Source organism: Melanerpes formicivorus, unplaced genomic scaffold (assembly GCF_026170545.1).
Source record: "Melanerpes formicivorus ecotype bairdi unplaced genomic scaffold, bMelFor1.0.p_v2 SCAF_119, whole genome shotgun sequence".
Classification (NCBI taxonomy): Eukaryota; Metazoa; Chordata; class Aves; order Piciformes; family Picidae; genus Melanerpes; species Melanerpes formicivorus.
This window is the reverse complement of record NW_027142471.1, coordinates 233,236-249,147: the sequence shown is the minus strand read 5'-3', so window position 1 is coordinate 249,147 and position 15,912 is coordinate 233,236. Positions and strand designations below refer to the sequence as shown.

At 47.3% G+C, this 15,912-nt stretch overlaps 1 protein-coding gene across 1 annotated transcript; it reads right to left on the bottom strand.

The window, feature by feature from the left end:
• Positions 1 to 14,970: 14,970 nt before the first annotated feature.
• LOC137456239 (olfactory receptor 10A4-like) lies at positions 14,971 to 15,912 on the bottom strand. The gene has a single exon (XM_068167535.1). It carries the CDS (start codon positions 15,910 to 15,912, stop codon positions 14,971 to 14,973), a length of 942 nt encoding a protein of 313 aa, XP_068023636.1.

The following is a 15,912-nucleotide window of genomic DNA, read 5'->3' as shown; positions in this document are numbered from 1 at the left end:
GTACCCAGCTGAGACAGAACACATCCCGACCTGGAACAGAGCATCAAGCACCACATTGAATTATTGGCCTATGACCATCGAGTGATTATAGCAGGAAGATGCTCTTGCTTCCATTGTGTGGTTGTGCTGCTCACTTTCTTTCTGAACATCCTGCATACCATAATAGGTGAGAGGTTATAATTGTGATTTATTTTGTCTTATGCACACTTTTCACAGCATTTGCTTCCTTGGGTTTGGAAAGCACAACACAGAACTGCAGAGGAGGTTTGGATCACCTGCACCAGACCAATACACCCGTGGAGAACTGTACGATTTCTAACACCTGGACAGACTGCTGAGTGTTTGTGGCTACTGAACTTGGTAAAGACCAGAAATCCCCAGGAAAAGTTCAGGAAGATATTGACTGCTTTGCCTTACCTCAGCTGGCAATGCTTGTTGAAACCTGCAGGGTCAGAAAGTGCTGCTCCACATCCAGCCAACAGAAACAAGCTCTGATGTAGGAACCTCCAGTCAGAAGAAAGGAACAGGGTCACTCTTGGGTGGGTGACCCTTCCATCACCCAAGATGACAAACAGCATACCAAGGAAATATAACAGATGGTGCAGGAAATGATGAGAAGTCTTCTTTATTTGAGTTAGGAAAACCTCAATTTCTCTTCTGTCTCTCTCTCTCTCTCTCCCCCTTGCTCTCCTCTCCAGCCTTGTGGTGTGTTTCTTAGGGCTTAGTAGGCTTTTGTAGTTTGGTTTTCTTTTGAGGGTTTCCTTGCATCTGCTTTTGTGTGTGTTTTGCTTTCTGTTAAAGACTTCCTCCAGAAGCTAAAAGTACACAGGGCTGAGAAATGAGAAAGTGCTGTGCCAGGGACCTGGTGGTACTTGTTAAATTGGAGATTGTTGCACACACAACTGACCTCAGTGCAGACACAATCTGGGCATGGAATTCAGTGCAGTGTTCAGAGTGCACTGTGAGAGGAACTCTCTTGACCATGGGCTGCTGCTGTCCTGGTTCTGGACACTCATATTGAAACATCTCCACTTCAGTCAGACAACATCCGAAAGAGCAACACTTCCAAAGAGAATAAAAATGATTCCTGATTCACAAACCCTCTGTCAGTAGGAAAGACCATGGGAAATTTCCCCCTCCCTTGCTGCAGGACAGTTTGCATTTGGAGCTCCTGCTGGCAGCCTGCTTAGGCTGTCAGCTGAATTTCTGCACTTCTTACCCCAAAATCCTCTGTGCAAATGGAAGGTGGAGAAACACCTGAGGGACTCTGGCATTCAGCTGCACTCTGGTGACTGTCTAACAGGCACAACTGATTATACACCAATTCACCCCTCCTGCTGCTAGTTCCTTCACAGCCTGCGCACTGATGTCCACCAGAATATTTTCATCCTACAGGAACCTTAGAGGATAGAAGAGAGCTTCAAAATGAACTTTTCTAACTTGACCAAAAGCAGTAGCATTTACCTCTTAGAAACATCTTTCAGCCTAGTCTGCTGTGATGCAGCCCCACCTGAAGTGCTTTTCCTCTGCAGCTGAATCAGGGCTTCCACTGCACAGCCCTTCTCCAGATGGCCATGGCCCTGCTCTGCCTGCCTGTGTACTGCTGGAAGGTGAACCCCCACGGGCAGCTGAGAGCAGTTGTGGTTGGTTGTCCCACTGCTTCTTCTTCCTGCTGGAATACCAAGTGCCCCTTGGCATTACTGCGTTTGGGAATTCAGCAACAACAGCTCATAATGCTTCAAGCTTTGCAGATTTTTCAGACTCTGACACACCTGGAGCAGGGGGAAGAGAATTTTCCATCTGAACTAAGACCTTTGCAAGTCATTCCCTGTTTCTCTAGTATTTCTTTTCTCTCTTCTTTTGTCTCAGCCAACAGGCCAAGAAGCTGCTTGTTCCTCCATGGCTATAATCCCATGAAGAGGATTTCTTTTTCCTTGCTGGGTTCTGCACATGTTGGGTTGAGTCTGGCTGGGAGAGAGTTCATTTCCTCACAGCATCCCTCACAGCCCTGTAAGCACCTTGCGACTGCAGGAAGAGAGCTGCTCACCCAGCAGTGTTTGGGCTGCTGCTGAGCAGTGCTCACCACCAAGGCTGAATCTTCATCCCAATCCCTCCTCCTAAAGACCAGTAGGCTGGGGGTGGGCACCAGGCTGGCAGGGCACACAGCTGGGACAGCTGAGCCAGTCTGACCAAAGAGAGATTCCTGACCATCTGACATCCTGTTCAGCAAGAAATGCTCAGAGAGAGGAGGAGGAGGAAGGGGGCACATTCATTGTGAAGGTCTTTATCTGCTGGGCACTGAGGTCCTGTGTCCCAGGGAGGGGCTGGACATGGCCTGCTGATGGCAAATAAAGAATAATTGACTTTGTTGTTGCTCCTTTGACTTTTGTCTGCACTCTTTCCTTCTGTACTAAACTGCCTCTACCCTGACTCACAAGTTTTTCATCCTGTTTTCTCTCCCTGTCCTGCTGAGAAAGGGGGAAGGACAGAGCAGCTTGGTGGGCACCTTGGCAAGAGCCAAGGTTAGCCCAGCACTGACTTCTATGCTCTCACTGCACAGACACAGCTATTTTACACATTGCCAGCTGGATTTGACCTCTTAAACCAGAGAGGAGCAGAGCAGAGACTTCAAGCTCTCAGCATCCATGTTCAAACCTGAGTTAATTACTGAAGCTCCCTGCATGCCCTCACTTTGTGAACACTTGTGTGCACTGCTGTTGAAAGCAGACAGAAACAGAATGCTCATGGATGGAATAAATTGTAACCAGAACCTTTAAGGAAGAAGGTTTGCAAACAGTGGGACTTAAGGCAAATGAGCCTACTGCAGTTCAGTTGGCCAAGGTCAGCTCCTTTGCTGCTAAAAGCTGTTGTGAAGAAAGCAAAGTCCTGTCCCCTCTGTTACCTGACTTACTGGGTGACCATGGGATGGTCCTGGTCCTGGTCCTGACCACTCTCCCATGACCCAGTCCTGACCCTGACCTCTCAGCATCCTGGTTCCTTGTTGGTCAGGTCACTGCTCCATCTACCTTCCTGCTGCACTTGGCTCCCAACTCACTTTCCCTTGTGGACCAGCTTGGCCTTTGCTGCTCCTGACAGGGCCCTCCACATTCACACCACGTGGAGCCACGCAGGCCTCAGCAGGCTCCAGCCCTCATCCTGCTGTCTTTGCTTCTTTCTGCTTGTCTTTGTTCTTGTGCTCCCTTCTTTGGCTCTGTCACTGGGGGCAGGTTGTCAGTGGCCAGCCCATCCCCCTGCCCATCTCTTGCCCCCTCTTCGCTCTTACTGGCCACACCAGCAGCATGATGATGGGGTGGGGGTTTTCTCTGGATCCTCAACTCTCACCCTAGAGCAGAAACTGGGGAAATGGAAGCAAATGTGTCAACCAGGACGATTTACGGGGACAGGTTTGGGGTGGAGGACAGTCCCTTTGACCTCTTAGCACTTGACCAAAGGCTGTCACTTGAACTGCGCCCTCCCTCCAAAGCCTCTCTGGCAGTTGCTCTGCAAACATGGAATACCTGTCCCCGGCCTCATTTCTCTCTCCATTATGCTCCCCCTGACTATCTGGACTCTCGACCTCCCGTCACATCCTACCTCATGAACATACCCTCACATACCGTTTGGGATGGGTGCCTGCACTTCTCTTCTGAAAAGGATGGCTTCACCTGTCCATTTCAACACAAATTCTGATGGTGCACCTATGTAACCATCTGTTCAGAACAGACCATGTCTGTGGGTCTATCCATCCAGCTATGTACTGTGCATCCCAACACACTCCCATCCATCCCTCCACCCACTCTTGCTTTCACACCTTCTTCCTGACATCTCTTCTAGCTATATCCCTCAGCTTGCTGAGGGGGGTTGCTCTGCTCACCACGCACAACCCAGCTTCAGGAAAAAAAGTCCCCATCACCAGGCACTACTTCAGGTTTGGCTCCTGAGGCTGATCTTGGAGGCTGATCTCTGTGATCTGATCATGGGTATGACTCATCAAAGTATTTGGACATTTGCACCTGCACAAATAATCTGGGGTCCTTCAAACCTCTCCTCAAATTACCTTTTATGGCCACCATGGCCTGAGATGGTTATTTCTTTTCTTATCTATGTTTGATTTACATGATAAGCGAAGAAAAAGTTTGAAAACAGCAGGTAGTGAAACAATGCATTGTACAGTATGTGAGAGCCCTAACAAAATATTGCAAACCAGGGAGTGAGTTCATGACACCCAGCTGATATGTATGAAAAACAAAGCCTTGCTTTTGAAATGCCAGGCTGAAGCCTTTTAAAATGTGAGACTTAAGAATGTAAGCTCAGCGTAACTGTGGTGAAAGGGTGAATATCCCAGAATTATGCCCAAAATATGCCCACAACATCTCCCCACATGTTGTGCTCAAACCCCCTCTTCCCACTCCCTTCTGGAGTATGTGTGGAGGTTTGGCACCAAATAGAGCAAGAAATGAGGCATCAGTGAGTCTGGGCAGTAATCTGCCCAGGCATGTTTGCCACCTCCATGGCAAACAGGGCCCCAGCGATACTCATGCTTGCCTCACACCTGGCTTATGCACTGCATATGTGTAGACTGCATTTGGCAGTCTTGTTGGTTAATTACTCTCTTCACAAGTTTTGCTATTGGTCAGGTATTGATTTTGGCAAATGTTAAATTGGGGTTGTTTTGGTAAGCAAGTTCTCGTGCTCATGCCACATTTTCTCCATGCTCCATGTCACCTTGCCCGTGATCCACAAGCCACTCATCCCGAGAGCTTTGCTCCGGACCACACAGCAGCCATTGGCCCGAGCGCACTGCTGGCTACAGGTGATGCCGTGCAGGGCACAGGCTCCAGGACCATGTCCTGCGATCTGCAAACTGAGCCTAGCTGGTGCTCGGTTTGCATGGAGCAAGGGAACTGCGGTAGCCCTGTGTGCACCGCTCATTCCGGACCGCTACAGCCCCATGCATCAGGCCATCGCCTTGTCCAGTCGGGAAGCTCTTCAGGCTGAACCCTGTGAGCCGCAAGGGAGTCGCCCCCTGCCTCACTGAGGAGCCAGCTTACCATGCCCTTCAAACTCTCGCTGGCAAAGCTTTCCAAAAGCCTCCAAAGGTTTCCCCCAGAAGGAGCTGGGAACTTTCGCTCTGGCAAAGGCAGCAACCACATGGCACAGCATTCTGCGTGGTCAGCACCAGTTGGCTTTGCTTATTATGGCACACCTATGGCATAATCTCTGGATCACAAACGCAGTACCCCTGAAAGATTCCAGAAAATCCTAAATTTGTGAGTAAACCAAATATTTTCTTACAAAAGTTTCTGTAAAGCTTTGTTCCAGGCACTTTGTTTTGGAATCTGCCAGCCAGGGGCTGGTCCTTGCTTCCGAACTAAGTGCTGCTTCTAAATTTTCTAAATTGCCTAATTTGTCTAAGTCTTCAAATTATATATATACACCTGCTGGACAGATGGTTCTTCCAACTGAATACCTGTACCTGTAAAATTGACAGTAAATAATTTTGGCATAGTTTTGTATAATCATAATTAACACTTTTATTAATGTCTCTGCCACTTATTAATAACTGTAGCATTTATAACAGTAGCAAAACAAGCTTCAGGCCTGATTTTTTAATGTGATATAGAGAGGTATCTCAGGAGCTCTGGCTTTCTGTTGCAAGCCAGGACAGAAGGCTTATGGGCAGCAGTGAACAGCAACTTTCTCGGGTGCCTGGTGAAGTGGTGGGCAACTCTTCTGGCCTCAGGGTATTCAGTTGCCAAGAGGATGTGCTGATATCCTCTATGGGTATTGAAGAAAAAGAGTTAACCATTTTTGAGTCTGAAACACAGTGTTCTGATAAAGAAATGAAACTTGGGTTGTGCTGGAATAGATAGTGGTCAAGATACTGAACACCTCTTGTTGGCCTCAGTATTGCAAGTAGTTTTGAAATGCTCAGCAATGCTAGGATGGAAAAGTACTGCTAGAAACAGGTTTGCTATCTGTTGCTGCATAGGGTGTGTAAGCTGTGCATGTCCTACATGAAAGCATCCCTGACCTCTTTTCTGAGCTATCTACGGTGCCCAATGTCTTCTTCCTAGACATCGTGGGGGTCTGTGCCTTAATATGCCGCAATCATCCATACCTCCTGTGATCCTCCTTTTAAGATTTTGAGGTCAGAACCTTTTCAAATTATCCACCACAATGTATGCAGCTTGCTGCAGCTGATTCCCAGGAGGTTGTCAGTTGCAGTACCCTATAGCTCCTTGTGCTGGTGGAATTCATGGAGCTGGTGCACTTTGCAGCAGCTGACCCATGGGGAGCTGTTCCCATGCCTCTGCCCAGGAGGTTAATTTTTGTTGCTACTTAAGACACTAGGTTTCCAGGCTGATTTATCAGTTAATCTTCTTCTTGAATTTGTGCAGAGCCTTTGTGTCTTTAATCCATTTTCCCCTGAAGATTTCCTGCTAACAGAGCTGGGTTGATTGCTCTTTCCCAGCACAGTGATGAGCTTTATTAAATATGTGTGAATGTGGACTGGAGCTACCTGAGCATCTTCCTGCAGTCCAGAGACACTCAGTTTGCTTAACAACAACAGGCAGAGAGGTTTCATTATGTGCTGATGACAGATGCTGATCTCCCTTCCTTGCTCAGAATATTCTTCTTGTTTGAGTCAATGACTTTGACATTGAAGGCTCAATCACAAATGTATTCCGTCTGGATTTGTTCATGATTCAGAGAACCTTTGGTGATTATTGAAGGCAATCCAGGCCCCATGGAGGCTGAGACATGCAAGTGTTACACTCTGGTTTAAGATGAGAAAGATGAAATATTTCAGAAAAATCTGTTGTCCCAGCAATGGAGCCTGTTTGCATGTGTGTGTGATTAGATTGCACGATAGGACAAAGGGGAATAGAGGCACAATGGGCAATGATGTATCAGTGAGGAATGAGTAAGGTTTCATGTCCCAAAGCAGGGAGGGGCGGAAGCCTGAGTGATTTTTAAAATACACTGAGCAAGAGAATATCCTGATTTCCACTCTGACTTTAATGCTTATCTTTTTAACTGTGGATGAAAGAAAAGCCCCATGAACATCTGGGCTTGGTTCTTTGTAGTAGAATTAAACACAGGAGCAATTCCTAGGGCTAAGATGTGACTCATGCTCCTTCCCTCCTTTAGAAGCATTTGGCAACAACCCCTGAGGATGAAAAAGACCAAAGTAACAAAACCCAAGTGACAGAAAGTTGAATAAAGCAGATGTTTAGAACATCATCTGCAGTCGATTTTCTAGCATGAGATATTTCCTTGGAAAGAGAGAGAATTCCTGCACAAAGCTGTGCCCAGGGTAGTCTTAAGGAGGCTTTGTACCTACCCAAGTTGATGAACATTTGGCCTCTGTTTAGGCAAAAACGTTTTTGATAACTCTTCCCATCCACTCATCCTTTTTGGATAATTCTTCCCATCCACCCACCCTGTGTTCTGGTGTGGACGACAGAGGGAGAAATACCTGTGTTAAGAGGTAGTTCACATTGCTTGCATCTAAGTGAGGTTCATCACTTTTTGGTGATACTATGGACTTGGAAGTAGATGCCCAGATCAACTTGAACTAGATCTCCATCCTGAGAGGACATAAATGTGGTCATATCTCCCACCCTTAGAGATGGAAATGGTAAGAGGGAACATTATGTCCTGTTAATCATAAAATCTTTGGCCTTCTTGATGGCATTCTGGTGTAAAAGAGATCACTTTTCCAACTGCTTGTAACTCATATTCTGCATTGTTTATATGAATTGCGTGATGGATGCACAGTGCCTCTCAAACTTCTGACATGATTCTCATTGATTCAGATGATATCTCTGTAATCTGGAACACAGCATCTCCTTTAAATTAATCATTGCTAGAACTAAGATGAAGATTTATAGCCTAACCCAAATGTGTATTTCCTGTTTGGCTATGCTAATCTTAGCTGAAGGGTAGGTACCTTCATGTAGATGCTCACCTTAGTCTCTCTTGTCAGTTCACCTTTCAATGGAAAACTCATTGACAAAATGAGTTGTCATAGAATCATAGAATGGTTTGGGCTGAAAGAAATCTCCAAAGTCATCTAGACCAAGTCCCCTGCACTGAGCAGGGATATCCTGCACTAGATCAGGTTGCCCAGAGGGGAGTGGTCAATGGTTTGAAGTTCAGATGGAGACTGGTGACAAGCGGTGATCATCAGGGTCCACACTGGGACCAGTGTTGTTTAATACTTTGATACTATAGACAGCAGGGTTGAGGCACCATCAGCAAGTGTGCAGATGGCACCAAGCTGAGTGGTGCTGTCAATGTGCCAGAGGGACAGGGTGGCATCCAGAGGGACCTGGACAAGCTGAAGAGGTGAGCCCAGATGAACTTCATGAGGTTCAACAAGACCAAATGCAGGATCCTGCAGCTGGATCAGAACAATCCTCACTATTGAACCAGTCTGGGAAATGAGGTGATAGAGAGCAGCTCTGCAAATAAGGACTTGGGGGTGCTGGTGGCTGAGAAGCTGGACAGGAGCCAGCAATGGGCACCTGCAGCCCAAAAGGCAATGGCAGCCAAAGTAGCGTGGCCAGAGATGGAGAGAGGGGATCCTGCCAATGGACTCTGCTCTGGGAAGACCACACTGGAGTGCTGTGTCCAGCTCTGGAGCCCTCAACACATTTAGGGAGAAATTTAGCCATTTTTTCTCAAGTAAAAGAATTCTTTTGAGGAGGAAAAAAAATCAGAACTCATTAAAATTATAGTTAGAGGTTTTATGCCTTCCTAAGGATTTTTATAAGGATTTCTGTCCTTGGAAACCTCTCAGTAGATAACAAGCATGATGAGTCACTGGAAGTCTCTGCTTACCATATGTGTTAGAAATTTAGGCACTGCTGAAAATGCTGACCTTAGGCTTTGCTTCTCTCAGTGTAATAAAATAACTGCTGCCAGGATAGGTGGGTTGAGAGGGCAGACCTTCATGTATAGACAGATACTGCAGAAGGGACCAAGCATGGGTTTATGGACAAGAGTAAGTGCTGCTTGCAGCACAGAAAGTGAAGGGATGGTGGAAGGCTTTGCTTGTGTGGTCATTTTTTATTCTGAAGAATTGTAGGACAACGGAGATTGGGAATCAATACGGCTGACCAATGTGATCGAGTATTGTTCCTTTATTGTTCCAGTGTTGCAGGCCAATGGTGCCGGCCTGAGGTGCAGGCCTATGGAGTAGGCCTGTAGTGCAAGTATAGCACTGTAAAGTGTAGAAGAAACAGGAGACAGGAAAGGCAGAAGAAGTGTGTAGCAAGGCAACTGCTACAACTTATATAAACTCGGAGAGCCTCGTTGGCATAGCTCCATTGGTTCCCTATGAGTGACCACACATTGCACTATTACAGATTATTGGTCCAACTACTAATGACACAACGAGGTTGTTGATGCAGGTGCATGTCCTGTTGTCCCAAGATAACTGTCCATGTTTATAGCTACCAGTGTCTTGTTTTAGTTACATGCTGCAGCAACAGCACTGTTTTGCTACACTGCTAGCTGATTCTGCATTTATGGCCTACCACCATGTCAGGCTCTAGGCCTGCACTGCCGGATTGCTCACACTGCTCGTCGCTGGCATTGCCACAGAAGAAGAATAATTTGAAATAAATATTCTTTTAAAGTAGTGGTTAAAGAGGTTTTAGCAGCCCTGTTTATCTCATTTTTAATGTTTCCCCAGAAAAATGATGAAGGTGAGGTAGGAGACCAAACTCCCAAGGGAGTTAAGACTTGTACAGTACCTAGGAAGTTCAGGCTTTCCTCTGAACAATCCCACCGATCACTTCTGTTTTCACTCTAGCATCATCTTCATCATCTAGACTGATGAATGTCAAGGATGTCATAAGCAGCAAACTCCTCCATCACTCCACAGCCTGGTGATTCCTCCTGCCCATCTGCCAATGCCAAGCCTAGAGATGCAGGTTCTCCACCTTCAGGCTTCAAGGCTGTACCAGTATCTATGTTAAAATATTTTATTTATGTCTAAAATCTTATGTGCTACCACTTGTCTCTTATGCTACTGGGAAAGATTTTAAAATAGGCAGAAATTCTAACAGAAAGAAAAACAATGAAAAGCAATTAGTGAGTCTCCTTGCTTCACTGATTACATGCAAGATCGTGTCCAGAGAAGGGCAACAAGGCTGGTGAGAGGCCTTGAGCACAAGCCCTATGAGGAGAGGCTGAGGCAGCTGGGATTGTTTAGCCTGGAGAAGAGGAGGCTCAGGGGAGACCTTATTGCTGTCTACAACTACCTGAAGGGAGGTTGTAGCCATGAGGGGTTTGGTCTCTTCTCTCAAGCAACCAGCACCAGAACAAGGGGACACAGTCTCAAGCTGTGCCAGGGGAAGTTTAGGCTCGAGGTGAGGAGAAAGTTCTTCACTGAGAGAGTCGTTCACCATTGGAATGTGCTGCCCAGGGAGGTGGTAGAGTCACCATCCCTGGAGGTGTTCAAGAGGGGATTGGATGTGGCACTTGGTGCCATGGTCTAGTCATGAGGTCTGTGGTGACAGGTTGGACTCGATGATCTTTGAGGTCTCTTCCAACCTTGGTGATACTGTGATACTGTGGCCCAAAGCCAGGACACATCTCCCACAGTTACTGGCTGACGGAGGAGGAAGAAAAGAGATAGTGCTAGACTCCGCACTGGATCTTATAGTGGTGCAAAGGATTGTGGTATGAAATACTACATAATTTCCTGTGTCCACCCCTCTGGGCTGGACTTCTGGACACAGGAAGTAAACATTGCAGGGGGGCACCCAGCTCAAACTGTAACAAAGACATAAGCAGAGAACACTGCAATATATTCTTTTGTCAGCACACTATGTAGTGCCAGATGGATCATGGGGGTGGGGGGGGAGGGTGGGGGGGGGTGAAGGGAAAACAAAAGAAAGAAAAAGATAGAACCAGTCTGTGGTAGAAGAGCTCATTATTCTGGGGCTTCCCTGGCAAGCGGTGTTTGCCAGTCACCCTCTTCCTGCTCTTCTCTGTAACATCAATACTGACAGTGTTGGTGAATATGTTCACCATGGTGCTCCTCTGATGAGTTCTGATGAAGATATTTCCCAGATGAACTCTTCAGCTTTATTCTCTGAAAACAAAAACGTTTATCTGAAGGCCTGAAGGGGTCATTACCTGCCGCAAGAAGGGGTCGACATACGATCAATGTGATCAGTGAAATCCAACTTTATTGAGCATCAGACACATCTTATATACAGTTTACTATGATTATGCCTACTCGGCAACATATCATTGGTTACAGGTTACATGTCAACCCCACCTCCTGCGGTTTTTAACATCCTGCTTCAGCTAACCACAAACATCCTGTTTTTGCAGTCCCCTACTTGTTTACGACCCTCAAGGTTACAGTGCCCTTGCGTTACTTCCTGATGATTCAGCTAAATCCATTGTGTTCTGTGGCGTTCTATATCCTTCTCAGAGAAGGCTAAACAATCCTGCAGGCCTCTTTCCTTTGACCATTCCTCTACAATTACCCTTTCACTTTGCTTCAGGTGTTCTGAATGCAAAGAACTCTGCCTGGGCTGATAACTGTTCTCCACTGGTACTGATGGAGTGATGCAGATAAAGTAAAAGCACAGTTTCCATGCTCCTCAGGCATCTGTCCACAGTCCAGGAGGTTCCTTCAGTGCATTGATAATAACTCCTTGATGCAGATGGTGGATCAGCCACACAGGAGAGGAGCATTACTGGACCTGATACTAACAAGGAGGGTCTGGCTGAAGCAGTGAAGGATGAGGACAGCCTTGGCTGCAGCAATCATGAAACAGTGGAGTTCAGGATCTTGTGTGGTAGGAACAGAACACCAAGCAGGATCACAAACTTGGACTTCAGCAGGGCCTTGCCTTTTCAAGGAGATATCTCATGGGACAGGGTACTAGAAGGCAAAGGGGCTCATGATAGTTGGTTAATATTTAAGGACCTCTTCCAGTCCTAAGATCAGAGCATCCCAACAAGCAGCAAATTGAGAAAGGGAGCCAGGAGACCTGCATGGTTAAATAGGGAACTACTGGACAAACTGAAGTGGAAGAAGTGACTCTACAGATCATGGAAAGAGGGGCTGGCCACTTGGGAGGAGTATAGGACTGTTGCCAGAGGATGTGGGGAGGCAACTAGGAAAGTTAAGGCCTTGTTGAAACTCAACCTTGCAAGGGAGGTCAAACACAACAGAAAAGGCTTCTTCAAATATATTGCAAGAAAAGCTAACACCAGAGGCAATGTAGGCCCAGTGCTGAGTGAGGTGGTGCCTTGGTGACAGAGGTACAAAGAAGGTAGAATTATTAAATGCCTTCTTCATCTCCATCTACACTGCTGGAGGCTGTCCTCAGGAGCCCACAGACCCCTGAGGCCCCAGAGGAAGGCATGAGAAAAGAGGAGTTTTCCTTGGTTGGTGTGGCCTGGGTTAGGGAACAGTTAAGCAACCTGGACATCCATAAATCCATGGGTCCTGATGGAATGCACCCATGGGTGCTGAGGGAGCTGGCAGAGGTCATTGCCAGACCACTCTCCACCATCTCTGGTAAGTCATGGCAGACAGGAGAGGTGCCTGGGGGCTGGAGGAGGGCAAACGTCTCTCCAGTCTTCAAAAAGTGCAAGAAGGAGAACCCAGGTAACTCCAGAACAGTCAGCATCACCTCCATCCCTGGAAAGGTAATGGAGCGACTTATCCTTGTGTGGTGATAGGGCCAAAGAGGCCCAGGACAGGCCCAGAACACATCCCAGCAGGTCAGGCCTCTGGCACCCTCTTCCCCTTCCCTCTGGGGCATTGTCTGGCTCCAGACAGACAATGGGGCTGGGTGTCTGTGAGTCTGATGGCCTGCACACAGCCCAGACTTGCCTGGGCATCCCCTGGGGTCTAGGAAAGCCAAGTGTAGGTGTTGCACAGCGGATGCCATCTGTGCTTTGCTTGCCCAGCTGGTTCCAATCAGCCTGGGCAGGTAGCAGCCTGCAAGCAGCACAGCCCTGAGCAAGCCTGGCAGATTTCTCTGGAGTCTCTGCTTGCAAGCTTCTGCTGCTTGCACTCCCTGTGAGGCTGAGCCAGCACTGTGCCGAGCAGTCTCTTGCTATTTAAGTTGTCTGCTCCCCGTGCCAGTGACCAACCACAACCCAACACTGCCAGTCTGTAGCTAGGTTTAATTAATATTGTTGCAGGATTTGGGGGTTAAGAAAGTTACTAATATTTTTATTAATCATTCCACCAATTATTAAATATTAACAATCAGAACACCTTGGTGCTGTCCTTAGGCATATCAAGGACAAGGGGGTAATTAGGAGCAGTCAGCATGGCAGAGCAGTGGATGTGGTTTGTCTTGATTTCAGTAAAGCATTTCACACTGTCTGCCACAGCATCCTTGTAGCAACACTGAGGCAGTGTGGTCTGGAAGAACAGGGAGTGAGGTGGATGGGACCTGGTTGAAGGAAAGGAGTCAGAGAGTTATGGTCAATGGGAGGGAGTCTAGCTGGGTGCCTGTGTCTAGTGGAGTCCCTCAGGGGTCAATACTTGGACCAGTGCTGTTCAATATATTCATCAATGACCGGGATGAGGGCACAACGGGCACTGTCAGCAGGTTTGCTGATGGCACCAAGCTGGGAGCAGAGGCTGATACAGGAGGTTGTGCTGCCATCCAGCCAGACCTGAACAGGCTGAGAGTTGAGCAGGGAGAAATTTAATGAAGTTCAACAAGGGCAAGAGGAGAGTCTTGCACCTGGGAAAGAACAACCCCAGATATCAGTACAGGCTGGGAACTGACCTGTTGTAGTGCACTGAAGGAGAAAAGGACCTGGAGGTCCTAGTGGATGGGAGGTTGACCATGAGCCAGCAATGTGCTCTGGTGGTCAAGAAGGCCAATGGCATCCTGGAGTGGATTAGAAAGGCTGTGGTTAGTAGGTCCAGAGAGGTTCTCCTCCTCCTCTACTCTGCCCTGCTGAGGCCACATCTGGAATATTGTGTCTAATTCTGGGCCCCTCAGTTCAAGAAGAACCTCAGGGAACTGCTTGAGAGAGTCCAGCACAAAGCCACAAAGATGATGAAGGCAATGGAACATCTTCCTCATGAGGAGAGACTGAGGAAGCTGAGGGCTCTTTAGCTTGGAGAGGAGGAGCCTGAGTGTGGTCTCATTCTTGTTGATAAAGATGCGCAGGGTGAGTGCCCAGAGGCTGGAGCCAGGCTCTGATGGGTGCTGCCCAATGCCAGCACAAGGGGCAGTGGTGGAATCTGAGGCAGAGGAAGTGCCATGGAAACAGGAGGAAAATTTTTTCCACTGTGAGTGTGACGGAGCCCTGGAACAGGCTGCCCAGGGTGGATGTGGAGTCTCTGTCTCTGGAGATATTCAAGACTCTTCTGGATGTGTTCCTGTGTGATCCTGCTCTGGCAGGGGGGGTGGACTGGATGATCTCTCAAGGTCCCTTCCAGCCCCTAACATTTTGTGATTCTTATGAAGTGGTTCTCATAAGGTCCATTGTCCCCTTCTCTGACAATTTATTGCCCTCAGTGTTGTGTAATTATTCTTAGACAAGCTCTACAGATATGTGTTCACGATATTCAGAGAAGATCATGAGTTTCATTTTACCCCAGGTGAACATATCTGCAAAGCAGAGAACTCTTCCTGTATGGGCAGGTAGGACATAGGAGATGTGACATTTAATTCACCTGATCTCCCTGCTTTGCAGAGGGGATGGACTCAATGATCTCTGGAGCTCCCTTCCAACCCCTAGCATTCTGTGATTCTATGATTCCATCTGTGTGTCAAACCTACCTTAAAATGACAAGAAAAATGTATCAATAAAAAGAAAACCAAACAAACCAAAATAAAAGAAGAATTATCTGGAAGATTGACTAAGAGCTACAAAGTCAATTGGAACACTTGGTAAGTCGTTGTCCTTCCAGTAATGCACACAAGGTCAAAGTTACTGCTAGACTTAATTTACTAATTAAGATGACACCTTTCTGGTTTTGGTTATCAGTCTTTTCAAGGCTTGTTTCACCTCATTGTTCCTCAGGCTGTAAATCAAGGGGTTCATCATTGGAGACATCAGTGTGTAAAAGAGAGAAAGCAGTTTGGTGCTGCTGCTTGAAAAATAAGCTTTGGGTCTCAGGTATGCCACAATGCCAGACCCATAGAACAGAGTGACCACCACCAGATGTGATGAGCAGGTGGAGAATGTTTTTCTCTTGTCCCCAGCTGATGGCATCTTGAAGATGGTGTGGAGTATCTGTACATATGACACAACTATGAGTAAGAAGGGGACCATGATGAAGAGAACAGCTATGATGTAGGTGGTGATTTCATTCTTGGAGGTGGCTGCACAGGCCAGCTTCAGGAGCGGAGGCAGATCACAGAAGAAATGATTGATCCTATTTGGCCCACAATATGGAAGGGTAAAGATGGAAGTTGTCTGCCCTAAGGCCACTAAGAACCCAATGAGCCAAGACACAGCTGCCAGCAGGAAGCACTTACCCCAGCTCATCATGGCCTGGTAGTGCAGGGGCTGGCATATGGCCACATAGCGATCATAGGCCATGACTGCCAGCAGGCAGCACTCTGTGATCCCCAGGAGGCTGAAGACATACATCTGTGTGGCACAGCCCAGGAAGGATATGCCTGGCTTTCTTGAGAGGAAGTTCACCAGCATCTTGGGGATTGTGGATGTGGTGTAGCCAATCTCCAGGAAGGACAGGTTCTTGAGGAAAAAGTACATGGGAGAGTGAAGAGCAGCATCTACCATGGTGAGGGTAATGATGAGGATATTTCCCACCAAAGTGCTGAGGTACATGAACAGCACTAGACAAAAGAGAGAGCCTTGGATGGCTGGAGTGCTGGAGAAAGGTAAAAATTGGAAATAGGTCACCAGAGTGTGGTTCCAGTGGGTCAT